This window comes from Zingiber officinale, chromosome 6A, assembly GCF_018446385.1.
Source record: "Zingiber officinale cultivar Zhangliang chromosome 6A, Zo_v1.1, whole genome shotgun sequence".
Lineage (NCBI taxonomy): Eukaryota > Viridiplantae > Streptophyta > Magnoliopsida > Zingiberales > Zingiberaceae > Zingiber > Zingiber officinale.
In genome coordinates, this window is record NC_055997.1 from 106,489,602 (window position 1) to 106,505,488 (window position 15,887).

At 33.4% G+C, this 15,887-nt stretch overlaps 2 protein-coding genes across 13 annotated transcripts; one reads left to right on the forward strand and one right to left on the reverse strand.

Annotated features, from left to right (window-relative positions):
• Positions 1–1,832: 1,832 nt before the first annotated feature.
• Positions 1,833–9,580, reverse strand: LOC121997276 (UMP-CMP kinase 3-like). Of its 11 annotated transcripts, none has more exons than XM_042551613.1 (10): positions 9,451–9,580; positions 8,617–8,669; positions 7,088–7,142; positions 6,700–6,817; positions 3,723–3,879; positions 3,554–3,634; positions 3,374–3,481; positions 2,933–3,004; positions 2,244–2,293; positions 1,833–1,995 (listed from the first exon to the last, which is right to left on the reverse strand). In XM_042551613.1, the coding sequence occupies exons 2-9, from the start codon at positions 8,641–8,643 to the stop codon at positions 2,246–2,248; spliced, it is 666 nt and encodes a 221-aa protein (XP_042407547.1). In that variant the 5' UTR covers positions 8,644–8,669; positions 9,451–9,580; the 3' UTR covers positions 1,833–1,995; positions 2,244–2,245. The 11 variants fall into 11 exon arrangements, with proteins under 11 accessions (XP_042407547.1, XP_042407545.1, XP_042407540.1 ...); XM_042551611.1 differs by having other exon boundaries at positions 7,088–7,148; XM_042551606.1 differs by lacking the exon at positions 9,451–9,580 and adding an exon at positions 9,233–9,339 and having other exon boundaries at positions 7,088–7,148.
• A 2,084-nt stretch (positions 9,581–11,664) lies between these two features.
• On the forward strand, positions 11,665–15,518 carry LOC121997277 (probable polyamine transporter At1g31830). Of its 2 annotated transcripts, none has more exons than XM_042551618.1 (2): positions 11,665–12,111; positions 13,702–15,518. In XM_042551618.1, exon 2 carries the CDS (start codon positions 13,756–13,758, stop codon positions 15,175–15,177), a length of 1,422 nt encoding a protein of 473 aa, XP_042407552.1. In that variant the 5' UTR covers positions 11,665–12,111; positions 13,702–13,755; the 3' UTR covers positions 15,178–15,518. The 2 variants fall into 2 exon arrangements, with proteins under 2 accessions (XP_042407552.1, XP_042407553.1); XM_042551619.1 differs by having other exon boundaries at positions 13,713–15,518.
• Positions 15,519–15,887: the final 369 nt, after the last annotated feature.

Sequence of the window (15,887 nt, forward strand, 5' to 3'; positions counted from 1 at the left end):
AGGATTGAGGTAGCTTGGAGTCATTGGAGACTCACGGACACCTGGGAGTTTCGAGAGGCAAGGTCAGGAGATTCATGACACAGTGTGGACAGTGATGATGTGGGCACATGAGCAGCTGGACAGAGATAGCAGGCAGTGCTGGATGATACCTCAGCTCAGTATCTTGTACTGTGGACGAGTTGTATCTAGCATGTGCAGAGGTTGCATGGATAGATGGTATACGAGTGAGCACATGTACATGATCATGGTTCCTCTTTCAGATCTGATACTTCGTCAGACATGATATAAGAGGTTCCAAGATCATTTTTTTTGTATGTTTGTGCATTTTGATGATATATATTTACCTTTCATCAAAAAAAAAATACTATATATATATATATATATATATATATATATATAATATATATATATATATATATATAATATATATATATATATATATATATATATAATTTAAAATAAATTAATAAAAACAATATATATACTGAATTTTTATGCTTTAATTTTTTATTTTTAAAATTTTATATTTTATTTTAAAAAATAGCCAAGCTCAAGCTGAATACGAGACTTGGTTGTCACAACATGAACATGTCGATAGAGTTGTAAACGAGTAAAATTTTATAATGTTCAAATTTGTTTAATAAGATAATAGAGTTAAGTAGTCTAAAATAAATTAAACGGTTGAAATGGTTATTTAAATGTGACTTGATTTATTTTATACGAATTTAAGTTTGATTTGTTTAGATATTAGCAAACTCTCGGTTCAAATTTGTTGATTTTTTTAATATTTTATAGTATTAAGTTTGTTTGATTGATTGGTTATTAAGCTTAATGATATAAACTTATTAATTCATTTTAAATTTATTTATCATGTTAATAAAAATTTTATTATTGAACACGATTCATCATATTTTATTCATGAGTATTATTCTAAATATTATTTATAAATTTTATTCATGAATAATTTACAATTCTTACCTATTAATGAGTTCAAATTTATTTACTTAATTTAATAAGTTATTTAATTTTTTATTTAATTAATTTATATTTATTAAATGAATATAATTAAATTCTTAAACTTTCTCATGAATGTTGATTCTTTTCATTATATTAACTGATGACATTTTTATTATAGTAAATAATGATTATATTTATCTTAGATATTTCTCATAGATAATATCTTCAGATTATATAAAGAGAGATAAATCATAGAATCAATTTATAATTGACTATTAAATGATTAAAAGATAGAAATTTTTTTTTTTTTTTCAAAGAACATACATCCATGAATGACATTTCTAATATCTCTATAATTAACTAGCTCTAACGGCATTGCGCAGCACAAGTTATCTCTCGATTCATCTAGGCATCATGGCCATGAATCATATTGTTGTACCTCATTTATCACACACCCTTCACGTATACAAATGTCTTCACTCACCATGAGCTACTTCAACTCCTAATGACACCCTCTTCTAGCTAGGGATAAAATGAACTGATTTGGATCTAATTTTATATCTTTTATTTTCATCCTCAACTCTATCGGATATTCAACATTTATTCCCATCCTAATGCCCCTTAGAGGATTGATCATTTGTACTCATTCAAATATCTTATTACCATCTGTAATTTTTTTTTAAAATAAATTGAATTACTTCCATAAAATTGTAAATATTATTCAAATTCTTAAGAAAATAAAATTAAACATAAAAATTAATAAATTAGACATCTTAGAACAAATAATAAAGAAGTGAGCTAAAATGAAGATTTTTTTTCCTTATATCTGGCTATTCAATCGGATTTAAAAACTGGCATTGCTGTTGAATCGCACATAAGCAAAGAGAAATTTGAGTTTTTATTTGTAATCATATCAGCAGTTGAGAAAATATACGAGTACTCAATATCTCAAATTCACAATATGCACTCTTCCAATTTACATAAAATCATTTGATGTCAAAATGCTATCAACGTGTTTTTTCTCCAGAGATTTAAAATCTGAAAAAAAAAATACATTTAATTAATCAGCAGCCTACTTACATTGCAGGGGTGGCTTTTCGACTACAAAACATCTTATCCATCATCAAGAATATGACAAATTGCAACAGGTGTTCTTTACTAAAGCTTAGGCGAATAATGTACAAAAGTGATAGTCTGAGTGCAAAAAAACTCAAATCACATGTATGGTATAATTAAATCAGATATACTTTTCATAAAATGTAACATTCAGGGGAAAAGGGGGTCACCTTTAAAGTATATTTGTGTTTGTTACATCAATGGGGCAGCTTGAATCATCCTGACAATGTAATGCCAAGTTAATATAAAGCAATAACATATGCTAAACTGTAGTACGAGTTACTTATCTAAGGCTATAGGAATACCCAATTGTTCATCTGCTAAACGATCCAAATAATTGGCATTGATAACTGTTGGAACATAAACTAGATCATTCATGGATTTTCATCTTCCCTAGTACCCTTGTCAAATAATCCCATTCATGGAGTAAATTACTTGTCAAATAATTGGCATGGATTTTTATAATTAATCTCAATAAAATTATTATTTGGAAACTAATTTTTAATTGGTTTTTGATTTTTTTTTTATTTACTTTTTAGTTAAGTATAGATGATAATATACTAGGGCATAAAGTCCAATGACATAAAATGATCTACATAGTTAACCCCACCTAGTGGGATAAGACTTGATTATTATTGTAGTACTTTTTAAGAAATTGTTTCAACCCAAACCAACAAAATTGAACCAAAAAATTCAGTTTGGTTTTAAACCTCCCTAGCTTTAGAGGCTCTAAGGACTCGCTATGTTTAGCTATTAGCTAATTACATTTAGAATATATCCGGAGGCTCTTGGTATTTCTCAAATCTATGAAAAACATGGTGAATCTTAAACATATAGATCAACCATATTCAAATCTTACTTTTGCAAGGAATGGGGCAAAAATGGCCTTCACATCTTCGAACACATCATCTATGGGTTTCATAGCATCAATCTGCAAATGCTTCAGATCATCAGCTCTGAACTTATTTTCAGAGAGAGATATTTGGTATTGCTTATCCAAATTGATCATGGAAAAAAAAATATTAAATAACTAAAAACATAGGATACGCATGATTGATAAAATTGATGAATAGCTAACAAAAAGTGACTGATGATCAGAAAGATGATCAATCAATATTGTCAGAGAAAAAAATCAGTCAACAGAAACACTAGGATATTGTGCAGAAAGAGATGATAAACCATCCCAATCTAAAGGAACTGAAAGCACAAAACGCTGAGGGAAAAAATGGGAATTTTGAAGGACGCACAATAGTACACAAAGTACTTCAACCAACTCTCCAAGAGAATAGATCATGGTTACCTTTCGAACTTTGCCCTTCTGGTCATAATACTCAATCACAGGTAAACTAGATTCAATAAAAACTCCGAAACGCTTCCTTATTGTCTCAATGTTATCATCATCTCTCCCCTGAATTACACAGAAAATTAGTACCAGATTAACAGTGATGACAAAAAAAATTGTGAGATCAAATGATTAAACCTGGTTGCGACCTAAAAGTCGTTGTTCCATCTCTTCCTCTGGACAATCAAAGAAAAGTATAAATTCTGGTTCAAGCTTTGTCTGTGATAACAAAGAGAAATTGAAGGTAAAAATAACCATAAAGGAAGCTAGAGACAATCATGGAGCTACAGGCAAAGTATCAACTTACAACATTCTCAAAAGCAACACGGTTCTCTTCATTTCGAGGAAATCCATCAATAACAAACTTATTGTTCCCGCTCTCAAGGATAGCCTTTCTTAAAAGCTCAACTGTAACTTCAGAAGGGACAATTTTACCTTCCTTTATCATGTTTGAGATCATGGTACTGAAAATTGTATTAAGGAGACATATGAGATAAACCATCCACCAAAGATTCAGATGAAATATGAAATTTCTTAAGAACATATTCCTCTTAATAACACTTGCATGACTTTGATGAGAAGAGTTAACAACAAGTTGGACTAGGAACTATAACACCCCATTTTATAGACAACAAGGCTAATCCATTGAAGAATTTCAAAGGCCAAGAAAATTTGAGTACTAACTTTCCCTCTAAATTTTAGGAGCTTTAGTTTGATTAGCATATTAGCCGACCCATATAGTAGGATAAGGTTATTGTCGTAATTTGATTAGCATATTTAATCTTTTCCTTTATTCTTTTTCCCCTATTTCCATTTTTCATTCGTTCACAAGGTAAACAAAGAGGGAAAAAACTCCTTAAAAGGAAACTGAGAAAAGAAACCTCTTTATGGAGGAGAAAAATTGTTAGAAAATTTTAAAATATATATATAATATAATTTCTAACCTTATAAAACATACAACTACTGATGAATTAAATTATTATATAAATAAATTTAGTTTAATTTTAAACTGATCAAAATAATTTCAAATTAAATCTTGTCATATCTACTTGGTGGACTACGGCTAACTTGAATGGACTTTTATTCAATAAGCATCAAATATTATATCAAAACTTAAACTCAACATTCAACAACATATAACTCTCTAATAAGCCACTATAACAATCAAATATTAATAATTTTTTTTAATTAATATATTTTATTTTTAAAAAAAAAGTCACGGTAAAGTTGTTGCCATGTGACCAAAAGGTCACGGGTTCGAATCCTGGAAACAACCTCTTGTAAAAAGTAGGGTAAGGTTGTGTACAATGGATCCTTCCCCGAGACCCCGCATAGCGGCAGCTTCGTGCACCGGACTACCTTTTTTTATATATGTTTAATATTAAAAAAAGATTAAAACCGTATTGGCATGGCATAATATGGTAACCAACCGTATCATTTCAGTCATAAATTGAAACTACGACATGGCTCGAAATTCTAAACCTTAGGTGAGCTTAATATAAACCTCATTTCCTTGTCCATGATGAATAATTTTCATCACCTTTGGAGAGAGGTCTCACTATTTTGAGGTTTTCTGTAGTTTGTCTTTCATAATTGCCATCTCCTGCATCTTAAGTCCTTTTGAATTAATATGTTCAATTTCATAAGAAGAGATAATGATGTTTAAAATGCCAAAAATTAGTACAAGAACTAATGATTAGTGTTGCATATAATTCAATCATTCATGTAATAGCAATCTTTGTTTCCTAAGGCGTTGGTTCCTGTATTGTCAGACCTATCATTTTCTCTGAATCTCTCTCCTTTTTCTTCTTCTCGTCAAGCTTTAATAAGAGATCCTAAGGAAAATTATTCTTAATCATATTTTAATCTAACCTAATAATAAAAAATCCTATAAACCCCTATTTTTTAAATGTAATTGCAATTTGGATATTCTAGTTTCTAAATCAACACTTATCTTTATGTTTTTTTTTTTTTCACAAGTAAACCTTTTGTACATTAGGGGTGAGAAGATGTGTTCTTTGGGTCATAACACCTTGATGCCCTAAAAGTTTTATTTAGGCCAAGAAATCATACTGATCTTCCTAGAAGTCTCAAACCAAGTTTTTGTTTTTGAGTTTAACTGGGTGGTGAGTTGTTTTAGTCAAAACACCTTGATGATCTAAAATAGATCATTTTTGTACGAAAGTCATACTACAGGCTTTCTAGGAGGTCTTAAGTTGAGTATTCAAATATTAATAATTCCAAGTAAAAAAAGAGTAATATTTTGCAATTGAAAATGGTAATTACTATGATGGTCTAAAATGTAATTTTACTTGACACATAGAGATCATTGTTGAGTTAAAATGAGACTCCAAGCTCTTAGCTAGAAAATCATAGCAAAGGCTTTCTAGGAGCCTCAAGTAGAATATAGATATTTGTAAATTCCTTTGATCAAAACACTTTGATAACTTAAAACAAATCGTGTTGACACATAGGCGTGCACAAACAAAAAAGAAAAGTTTATTGTGAGTCTTAAGTGGAGCATTGAAGTGTTTTTGAGTTGAAAATGGTTATTGCAATCCCTTTTCAACTTATAAACGCTTAAATATTCCACCTGAGACTAAATATGTTATGATTTTCTAGCTAAAATTCTGTTTTGGTCCATTAGGGTGTTTTTGCCAAAACACCTTGATGATTCATTTCAACTTGAAAACACCTAAACACTCAACTTGACACTCTTAAAAGGCTATCGTTTTATATCCAAAATGACACGTTTTGGAACATCAAGGTACTTTTTGGCTAAAACAAATTGATGGCCCATTTCAACTCAACAAACAGTTACCTATCTCTCATTCTCACAAATCCTCTAGCATTATTTTTTCTATTAAAAAAATAAGTTTACAGTGGCAAAATAATTTGGAACAAGCGCTTACAGAACCAACAGCATTATGGATTGATGTGATTTGGCAATTCTGAAAGCAAAGAGAATGAAGCCTTCTGGAAAATCTGCCTAATATAAATCGGCCACTCATAACCCCAAGTTGTATTTCTACAGCACGTTCCTACTTCATATTCAGGATCGATCAGGTTGAAATGACTTCAATAGTTCTCCTGGTACATTTTTTTAAGGAATCTAACCAGATATTACTGGAAAAATGTTTGCTAGCTAATTGTAATTGTAAAGGCCATGATGTCTGAACTAAGAAGCCAGACCACTCTATGTTAACCTAATCCTATTTAAATGATCTGGTCTACAAGATAATATATCAAATTAGAACACTAACAAGAAAGATATTGTCTCATACCCATTCTCTGAGCCAGACTTGATTTCTGCACGCAGAAGATCACCAGCACTAAGATGAGTGAACCCAAAATTTTCCACAATTTTCGAACATTGTGTCCCCTTTCCACTGCCAGGCCCACCTGTTACAGAAAAGCTAAACAATGAAGTAAGAAAGACACCATAAAAAGAGGAAGATGATATTAGAATTTCGCCATTGGATTTTGCAAATTATTCAGCATAAAACTACAATTTATAAATTTCATGACATAACATAAAAACAAAGGGTTATAAGTAAGCACTAGAAAGGATCATGTGACCATGTCATCCTGATACTGTATCTTATTCATTTTATTGGTGTATTTTTTAGAATTTGTATAAACCATATAGGCAAAATAGCAATGAGGTCTTACCTAACACAAAAACCACAGTGATCTTTTTGTCACCTGGAAACGCTCCATTGCCATCCTGTATCTGAGGAGAATCAAATCTCTATGACACTACTTTACCAGAGTTAATCTTCTCTAAGATAAGATAGACAAAAAAAAAACTATTAAATTGTGTATCAAGATTAGTCCCTGCAACTGAAAAAAATGCCATCTTATTAAAAAAAGGCACAAACGATCTCAGGAAAGATATCCTTGTGCTCTTGTTAAGAATGTTGAAATTATAAGCCCAATTTATTTAATATTAGTCATGTGTATATTATACTTTTGGGTGTATTTTATTATAATTGGTATGTGATATCAATTGGATATTACTTGGATATTTTTATTAAATTATACTTATGATTAAAAGATCTATAGTGGGGAGTAATAATTTAATTGTATCTGCCCAAGTCGTTCCGGTCCCACCTAGTGAGATAAGACTTGGTTGTTGTTGTCGTCGTCGTCGTCGTCGTCCAGTCATTCTATGTTATAGAATAATATGGCCTGCACTTGTTGCATCATTATAAGATAGAATGATTTACTCCATCATTGAGGTAGAGACCTTAAACAAACAAGTGGCTGTAATATAAGTAGTACATACACTGAATAAGATCAATTAAAGAATATAAAAATATAAGTGTTATTGTCAAATATATTCTTTCACAAATTCTTTTTTATCCTTAGACATGAGAGATTTATATATATTTAATTAAATATGCACGACTTTAATTTATTAATTATTGATGCTAAATTAAAAGCTATATACAGATTTATTGAGTCGTCTATATGGTAAATAAATTATATAAACTCAACAAGAAATTCAACATTCTCAATTAAAGAGACAGTTTCATTAATGATTGGACTCCAATAAACCTAGTTGATGGTATTTAAATTATTTTTATATTTATATGATTAATATATAAATCAATATTTCAAAATTTTTAGAATCGAATTAAGTTATGGAAATTATGATTAAATAAATTATATGGGTAAATTTATTTTGACAACGAACCATATGGAATATAGTATTGTTGGAAGGATAACATCACAATTTGTAAAGGAATTTTATCAGTATAAAAGTTAAAATTTAAATATTATTTACAATTTGTTGATGGATATTATTCCGATTTGATGGATACCTAATTATAAATTCAAATAAGTGATTAAAGTAATCACAGCCTTAATCATGGAGTAAATCATTCTATCTTATAGTGGTACAAGTATAGATCATATTATTTTATAACCTAGAACGACTTGGATAGTTACGATTAAACCATTATAGATCTTTTAATCACAGGTACAATTTAATAAAAAAATCCAAGTAATATCCAATTGATATCACATGCCAATTATAGTATATTACACCCAAAAATATAATATGCATATATAAATAAAACGTTGAGGGCATATAATTTCAATTACAACAAGAAAATCAAATCCAGTGGAAAATAAGTGAAGCTATAGTAATGAGCATTCCATCTATTCATAATTTGGTGCACCAGAAATTTATTTACCGTGCTTGAATTCATGGTTGTCTCCATTAATGCAATGTTTTGAATCGCAAAGTCTGCAAAGGCAAAATAATTAAGCCTCTTTCAGCATGAACACAACTGAAGTCTTTAGAAATGATTTTTTCTGCCAAGGATTACTACAGAATTTACAGGATCCCAAAGCAGTACAAATGGCATACAAGGAAATCAAAGGAAACAATGATCTCATGAGATTCTCAGCATCAAATTCATAGACAGCGACTGTGATATTAGAAATCCAATGAAATCCTTTAAAGGATAACTATAAATAAATAAATCAGTGAACCAACACGATCAATTCCACCGTCTACAGTGATATCACAGATTAAAAACCCACATCTTGTAGCCAAAAACTACAAAAAAAAAAAAAAAAACGCATTGTAAATTAAAAAAATGATTTTGAAGATTCACCGGTTATCAAATCACCAGACCCACAGCGGCGCAAGAACATCCAATATCATAAAACTTCAATTAGCCAGAAACAATATAAAGAAGAGCGTTGAACATATATTTCAAAAGGAATCGAAACCGGACACTAAAAAGGGAATCGCATCAAATTAGGCGACAGTGGGAAGAGGCGGAAGAGAACGAGATCCGATACGTGAGAGAGAAATCTTCGATTCCGACGCGTTTCTTCTCATTTACTCACACCGAGAGCTGAAAGTTGAACGAGACCAGACTTGCCGAAGGGAAATCGAAATCGAGACCTCGAGCGAGAGGGAGGAGGAAAATATATAGAAGGAGAAAATTAATGAAATATTGAGTCGCATCAGATTCTGCTGACAGTGGATAGAGGCGGAGGAGAACAAGATCCGATACCTGAGAGTGTGAGCTTCGATGCCGATGCGTTTCTTTTCCTCCACTCGCCACCGAGGGCTGATGCTTGAACGAACCAGCCTTTGGCGGAGGGAAACTGAAATCGAAATCGAAATCGAGATCCCGAGCGAGAGGAAATTTATAGACGGAGAAAAATAATGAAATATTGAGAAAATAAAACAATGAGAGGGTTTGGAGAACGCCTACGGGCGCTTCGATCTCCATCGCACGGCCAGAATTTCCTGATACGAATACGTAAATTGGCTAGTTATTAATTCCCCAAAGTTTTTTTTAAAAAAATAAATATTTAACTATTTTTCTAAAACATCTCAAGATTTTTAATATTGTCAAAATAAATCCCAATAATTTTTTTTATTTTCATTTCAGAAAATCTCACTTCTATTCGAAAGGTAATTGAGGGGCGCCCATACCCACTCCCAACATGGGGTGCCTTATGAGGTGCCCTAATGTCGGCCCCACTTCCTCTTGGGGTGCCCCCGTCAGGATATTTGGTGTTCATGAAAGACATCCCACATAATATTTTCATGGTCAATTGTAATTTTATTTTTTAATAACGATTGCTTCCCGTAATTAATATTTTCATAGTCATCTCTTTGCCCCTAGGTCATTGATAGGATATTTAAATTATCATCTAGATATTCATGATTTAATTTTTAATTATGATACATTTATAATTTTTCTTAGTACTTTCTGATTTATCCTAATAATAGGTGGAAAATTTTCATGAGATGAGTCGGTCACTCCAAGACTAGTTGGACTATAATGCGATAAGTAAGAGATGATATAGGCTCCTAAAGTAACAAAAATTTAAATCTCAAAGATATTATATGGAGAGTTTAAAAAATTTATAATATTAGTCGGTCACTCCAAAACTAATCGGTCACTCAAACACTAGTCGGTCACTCCAAGACTAGTTGTTCATTGTGACATTTGTGCTTCCCAATTCTAACCATAAACATGTAGCATTGATAATCACGGATTGAATCGAGTGTTACATGTGACGTCATAATTAATCATTTTTTAATTAAAAATGCTATTTTTACGATTTTTAGTTGTCGTGTTTTAGATTGGGTGCCATCTAAAATTGATGGAGTTATTCTCGTACAATTTGACCCGTGAGGTCAGGCCTAGTACACTATAAGTGATCAAATACAAATTAAATGGAGTTGGATTAATCTTATTGCTTGAATAAATTTATGATGTGGCGAATTTAGTTAGGAATGTTCCATTGCATTTCTCATAATTATTTTATTTTAAATTATTTTGAATGTATTATTAAATATAATTAAAAAAATTATCTTTTGAATTAATTATCTATATAAATTTTTTTACATAGCCCATCAAAATTTAACCATTTCAAGTCTCAAATCCATTCCGCCTCCTTAATAATTTATTATCAGATTCAGCATTATTATTATTATTATTATTATTATTATTATTATTATTATTATTATTATTATTATTCCAACTTAGCTCTTTCAATTTAAATTTTTTCTACTTATTATCAGGATAAATTGAGGAGGGTTACTAGTGAATGCCTAAAAATATAATATAATTATAATTAATTTTTCTTTTAATTATCAGGATAAATTGAGAAGCGTGACTCGTGAATGTCCAAAAATATAGCATAATCACAATCTAATCCTTAGTTATAACACATTTATATAAAAAAAAATCTTTAATTGAGATATACCATCATAGGATATTGGATTTTTAACCATATGTTTTCTATTTATCCGGATGACTTTCATGAGGTATCGTGGATATCGTGTCGTATACGATATTACTCGATTTATCATTTATGTTTTTTAAATGATATCGCCGCTTCTTTATTATAATAATGAGATTAATATTTTTGGACCGTAAAGTGCTTTTAATTATATATACAATAATGTTTAATTAATTAAATTCTTAGAAATTTAAATCAAAATCTTACCTTGCGTAAAATTAGAGATTTATAAAATAAATAAATATGTTTATAGTAATAATAAGAAAATAGTAAAATTAGTAAAGAATAAATTACCGAGATTAAATAAAACTTCAATTCTACCCATCTAAATTCACAGATCTACGGATCTTAATCATCTAATTACATTGTCGGGTATGTGTTATCATGATTAACCCTTATCATTAACGGCACTCTGGTGGGAGATTATTAAACATTGGCACGTGGCATTGTTCTTTCTGTTCCTGTAACCCTCTCCGTCGTCGTCGCCACCCGTCCAGCCTTCTCTTCCTCTGCCCAACATTATCGCCGCCCTCGTTCACCCCTTCGCCGGCGATCCCTAGCGGGCACCAAAATGATTATACGTGTAATCTAGAGAAACAGCGGTGCGCTGCCGCTGCATCTCTCCAGCCACGTGCCTTCTTCCGCGTCTCTCGAACTCCGTCCTTTTCGCCCGATTTTGAACAGCGGAGATCGGGTGAAGATTGCTGGAGCCCCTCCCGCACTAAAGCGATCGCCACCTGACCTACCGCCTATGGGGCCGACGCGGCTCATTTGTCATTATGCCGAATCTGTCGTTTTAGGTCCTTCGTCTTGCACGCCTCTTCTCCTTCTCCTGCAACTCGATGCGATGAGTGATTGTGAAATCGAGCGAGCGGAGATCTGATTCAATTCGGCGGAGGTCGCCCCGTTGCGTGGTAAGTTCGATTTCACACATCTTATTCACGAGCTTGTTATTTTGCAATTCCTTTTTCCTCTTTCATTGATCGGCCTTTTGCAATCCGCTCCTAATTAGCGCGCGGCTCCTAGATTCTTGAAAATTGATAGCTTTATTCTCCTTCGCACTTTGATTTTTCAGTGTTTGCGATGAAAATCCAATGTGGTGAAAGATTCAATCAATCACCACCATAGGTGGTCTCTTCTACCCATGCATATCTTATTAATCTGCAAAGAACATCACATATGCACCTTTTCTATTGTAGATATTTTAAAACCCATGAAAAGTTACAAAATCATGACCTTGAAAGCCTCAAGGGCTTGAATAAGACGAGTGCTTATGAATGGAAAAACAAAGGTTTATACAATATATGACGTGGGATTAAGAGTTTGTTTAGTTGAATGAAAAAATGGATTATAAAAAGGATGCGCTTTAAAACTTTCCATCCTTACTACTATTTATCCAGAAATTTAGAAAGGATGGAAAACCTGATGGATAAGGGATCCCTATAAATCACTATTTTGGTTCTACCGAAATCAGGAGGAAACTAAATCCCTCCTTACTAAAATATATCCCACCCATAACTCCTTGTAAAACAATACCCACTTATAACTCCTTACTAAATAGTATTCACTTGTAAACACTAGTTAGTCATGCTAGCGTCACTCTCACAAGCCCAGAACCTCATCATAATGCCCAATGTTGAATTCGTGACTTTTGAGCGCCTTGCTTGTCGAGGTTGGGCGTGTTGATGGTGCCATTTGGGTTGGGCGCACTTGTTAGGCCGAAAGGGTTGGATAGCCTGCACGAACCATTCAGTTGATCAAATCGGGCAGGCCGGGTGAGATGGTTAGCGAGCTAGGTGATTCAAACATGTGAGTCACATTGGGCAAGCTGGATGGTTTGAATGAGCCATTTGGGCGGACCACACAAGCTGTGCTGGTTGGATGGATTAGACGACTTAGTCACGTTTTACTGTCTGGATGAGAATGCTTAGTTGGATCGATAGTCTAGGCCAACAAGCTTTCTAGATGAATTGAGAAGACTAGATGCACAAGTCATTCATCTCTTCATTTTTCCATTCTTCTATTTCTCCATCAGTTGGAGTAAACAAGTGGTAAGATCCACATATTTGTCCATCCACCCATGATAATTGATCCTTCAATAAACAAGCCCTAAGAGATTGTGAATATCTTTTGATTCTTTCCCACCATTTCAGATTGGATAGCTCCATAGTTCTTCAACTGAATTTTCTTTCAAGGTGTTTTTGGTTGTTTTTGGAGATAGTGAACGTGTTCATAGAAGTGAATGAACCGCTCATGGAACTTGTCTCCCTGCTTGCTTGGGAATTAATCCTTTCTTCTCAACTTGACTTTAATGACCTAAGAATATCTTTTATGCTAGATTATTATGCCCTTTTAATGATTCTCCATTTGCTAGATGATATTTTGTTGTTACAGAATCAATTCCATACTTTATTTTTCCAACTACTCTAGCCTGAAATGGAGAAACTCTTATTTTACATTATAAGGAATTTGCAATGATCTAATATTCTGTTCATCTCTTCTAGTGTCCCTTCAGAGATTGAGGTATCTTGGGGAGCTCATCATCTATTTCTCTTCAAATGGGGGAACTTCACCATGGAGAAAATAATCTAATCAATGATGGAGCTCCGAGACTAGACAGTATTCAGAAAGTTCCACTCATCCCTCTTGTGTTTCTTATTTTCTATGAGGTATCTGGTGGCCCCTTTGGGATAGAAGATAGTGTTCGGGCTGCTGGTCCACTTCTAACTATACTTGGCTTTCTGGTTTTTCCCTTCATATGGAGCATTCCTGAAGCACTGATCACTGCTGAGATGGGTACCATGTTCCCGGAAAATGGTGGTTATGTAGTGTGGGTCTCCTCAGCTTTGGGTCCTTTTTGGGGTTTCCAGCAAGGTTGGATGAAATGGCTTAGTGGTGTCATAGACAATGCCTTATATCCAGTCCTCTTTTTAGATTATTTGAAGTCTGGAGTGCCAGCATTGGGAAGTGGGCTTCCAAGAACATTGACAGTGTTAATCCTAACAATTGCGCTAACTTATCTGAACTATAGAGGATTGACCATTGTTGGATGGATGGCTGTTTTTCTTGGGGTCTTTTCAGTTGCTCCTTTCATTTTAATGGGGCTGGTGGCAATTCCAAAGCTCAGGCCTTCAAGATGGTTAGCGGTTAATTTGCACAATGTAGACTGGAATTTGTGCTTGAACACACTTTTTTGGAATCTTAATTATTGGGATTCAATCAGTACTTTGGCGGGAGAGGTAGATAACCCTACTAGAACGCTGCCCAAGGCTCTCTTTTATGCACTGGTTTTGGTTGTGGTTAGCTACTTGTATCCCCTCTTAGCAGGGACTGGAGCCATCCCCCTCGATAGGGAATTATGGACAGATGGCTATTTCTCTGATGTGGCCAAAATCCTTGCTGGGGTCTGGTTACAATGGTGGGTGCAAGGGGCATCAGCTCTATCCAACATGGGCATGTTTGTTGCCGAAATGAGCAGTGATTCTTACCAGCTTCTCGGAATGGCAGAAAGGGGAATGCTACCGGAGTTCTTTGGCAAGAGATCCTGCTATGGAACTCCTTTGGTGGGGATACTGTTTTCTGCATCTGGTGTGCTTTTGTTGTCCTGGATGACTTTTCAAGAGATAGTAGCCGCTGAGAACTTCCTCTATTGTTTTGGAATGATTTTGGAGTTTACGGCCTTTATAAAATTGAGGTTGAGCCACCCGAATGCCCCTCGGCCATATAAAATCCCTCTAGGAACTGCTGGCTGCATTTTGATGATCATTCCTCCCACTGTATTGATATGTGTGGTGCTAGCGCTTTCAACATTCAAAGTAATGATTGTGAGCGTGTTAGCAATGCTTGTTGGGTTCATTTTACAGCCTTGTCTCAAACAAGCAGAAAAGAAAAGACTCTGGAAGTTCTCCACAAACTCCAACCTTCCTGATCTTAGAGAAGTTGAGCATGATAATAGTACTTTAGAGCCTCTTTTAGCTTAGGTTAGTTGATCAACAAGTTTGCTAACTTCAATATATCATCTTATTTTAATCACAATCGAATGCAAGTGCGAGACAAATGCTGCACTGCTTGGTTTCTGATGGCTGGCTTGTCATGGATTTGTGGAATCAACTCCATTTGTTTGCATTTTGGCTAACAAAGTAAGAGTTTATCAAAGAAAATTTTGTTTGTCTTGATCATAGAGGCTTATCTGGTTCTGCTTCTTCCTGCATTGTGGCATTGTTTGTGAGGTATTATGTCATGATAAATTGTAGTGTTTTATCTTCTCAACTAGACGAGAAGCTTGGCGTTCACTCAAAAAAGTAAATAAACTTTACAATAATTGAAATTTTACTTCTTTTTATTTTATTATTATTATTTTTTTTTTTGTCTCTTGATCGTTTTAGGTTGCTCAAGGAAGATCTTTGAATGTAATAACACTCATCCAAAAATTCTTCAAGAATACTGTTACAAAACCCTTCACGAAATCAGTTTTTATAATTTTTGCATGAGTCCGAAAATCGTTGATTAATTGACTGCAATTGATTGTTCAGTAACCTCTATTCGGCTCTTCCATTGTAGCACATCTGAGCCCCCATGGGCTATCCGGAATTGAATTCCGGCGGCCGTGATGAAGTACCCCCTCTGTCATGTGGTTGTTTGGTACCGTGATTTATCATCCTATCACAATGTGGCTTACAAATGTTGAATT

Bases quoted from the DNA above. Each gene is read 5' to 3' on its own strand.
- LOC121997277 (XM_042551618.1), top strand. From the start codon at position 13,756: ATGGGGGAACTTCACCATGGAGAAAATAATCTAATCAATGATGGAGCT.
- LOC121997276 (XM_042551606.1), bottom strand. From the start codon at position 9,272: ATGAGAAGAAACGCGTCGGAATCGAAGATTTCTCTCTCAC. The intron at 6,818-7,087 runs GTAAGACCTCAT...TTTCTGTAACAG, and splicing joins CACTGTGGTTTTTGTGTTAG to GTGGGCCTGGCAGTGGAAAG. The intron at 3,482-3,553 runs GTTTAATCATTT...TGTGTAATTCAG, and splicing joins GACTTTTAGGTCGCAACCAG to GGGAGAGATGATGATAACAT.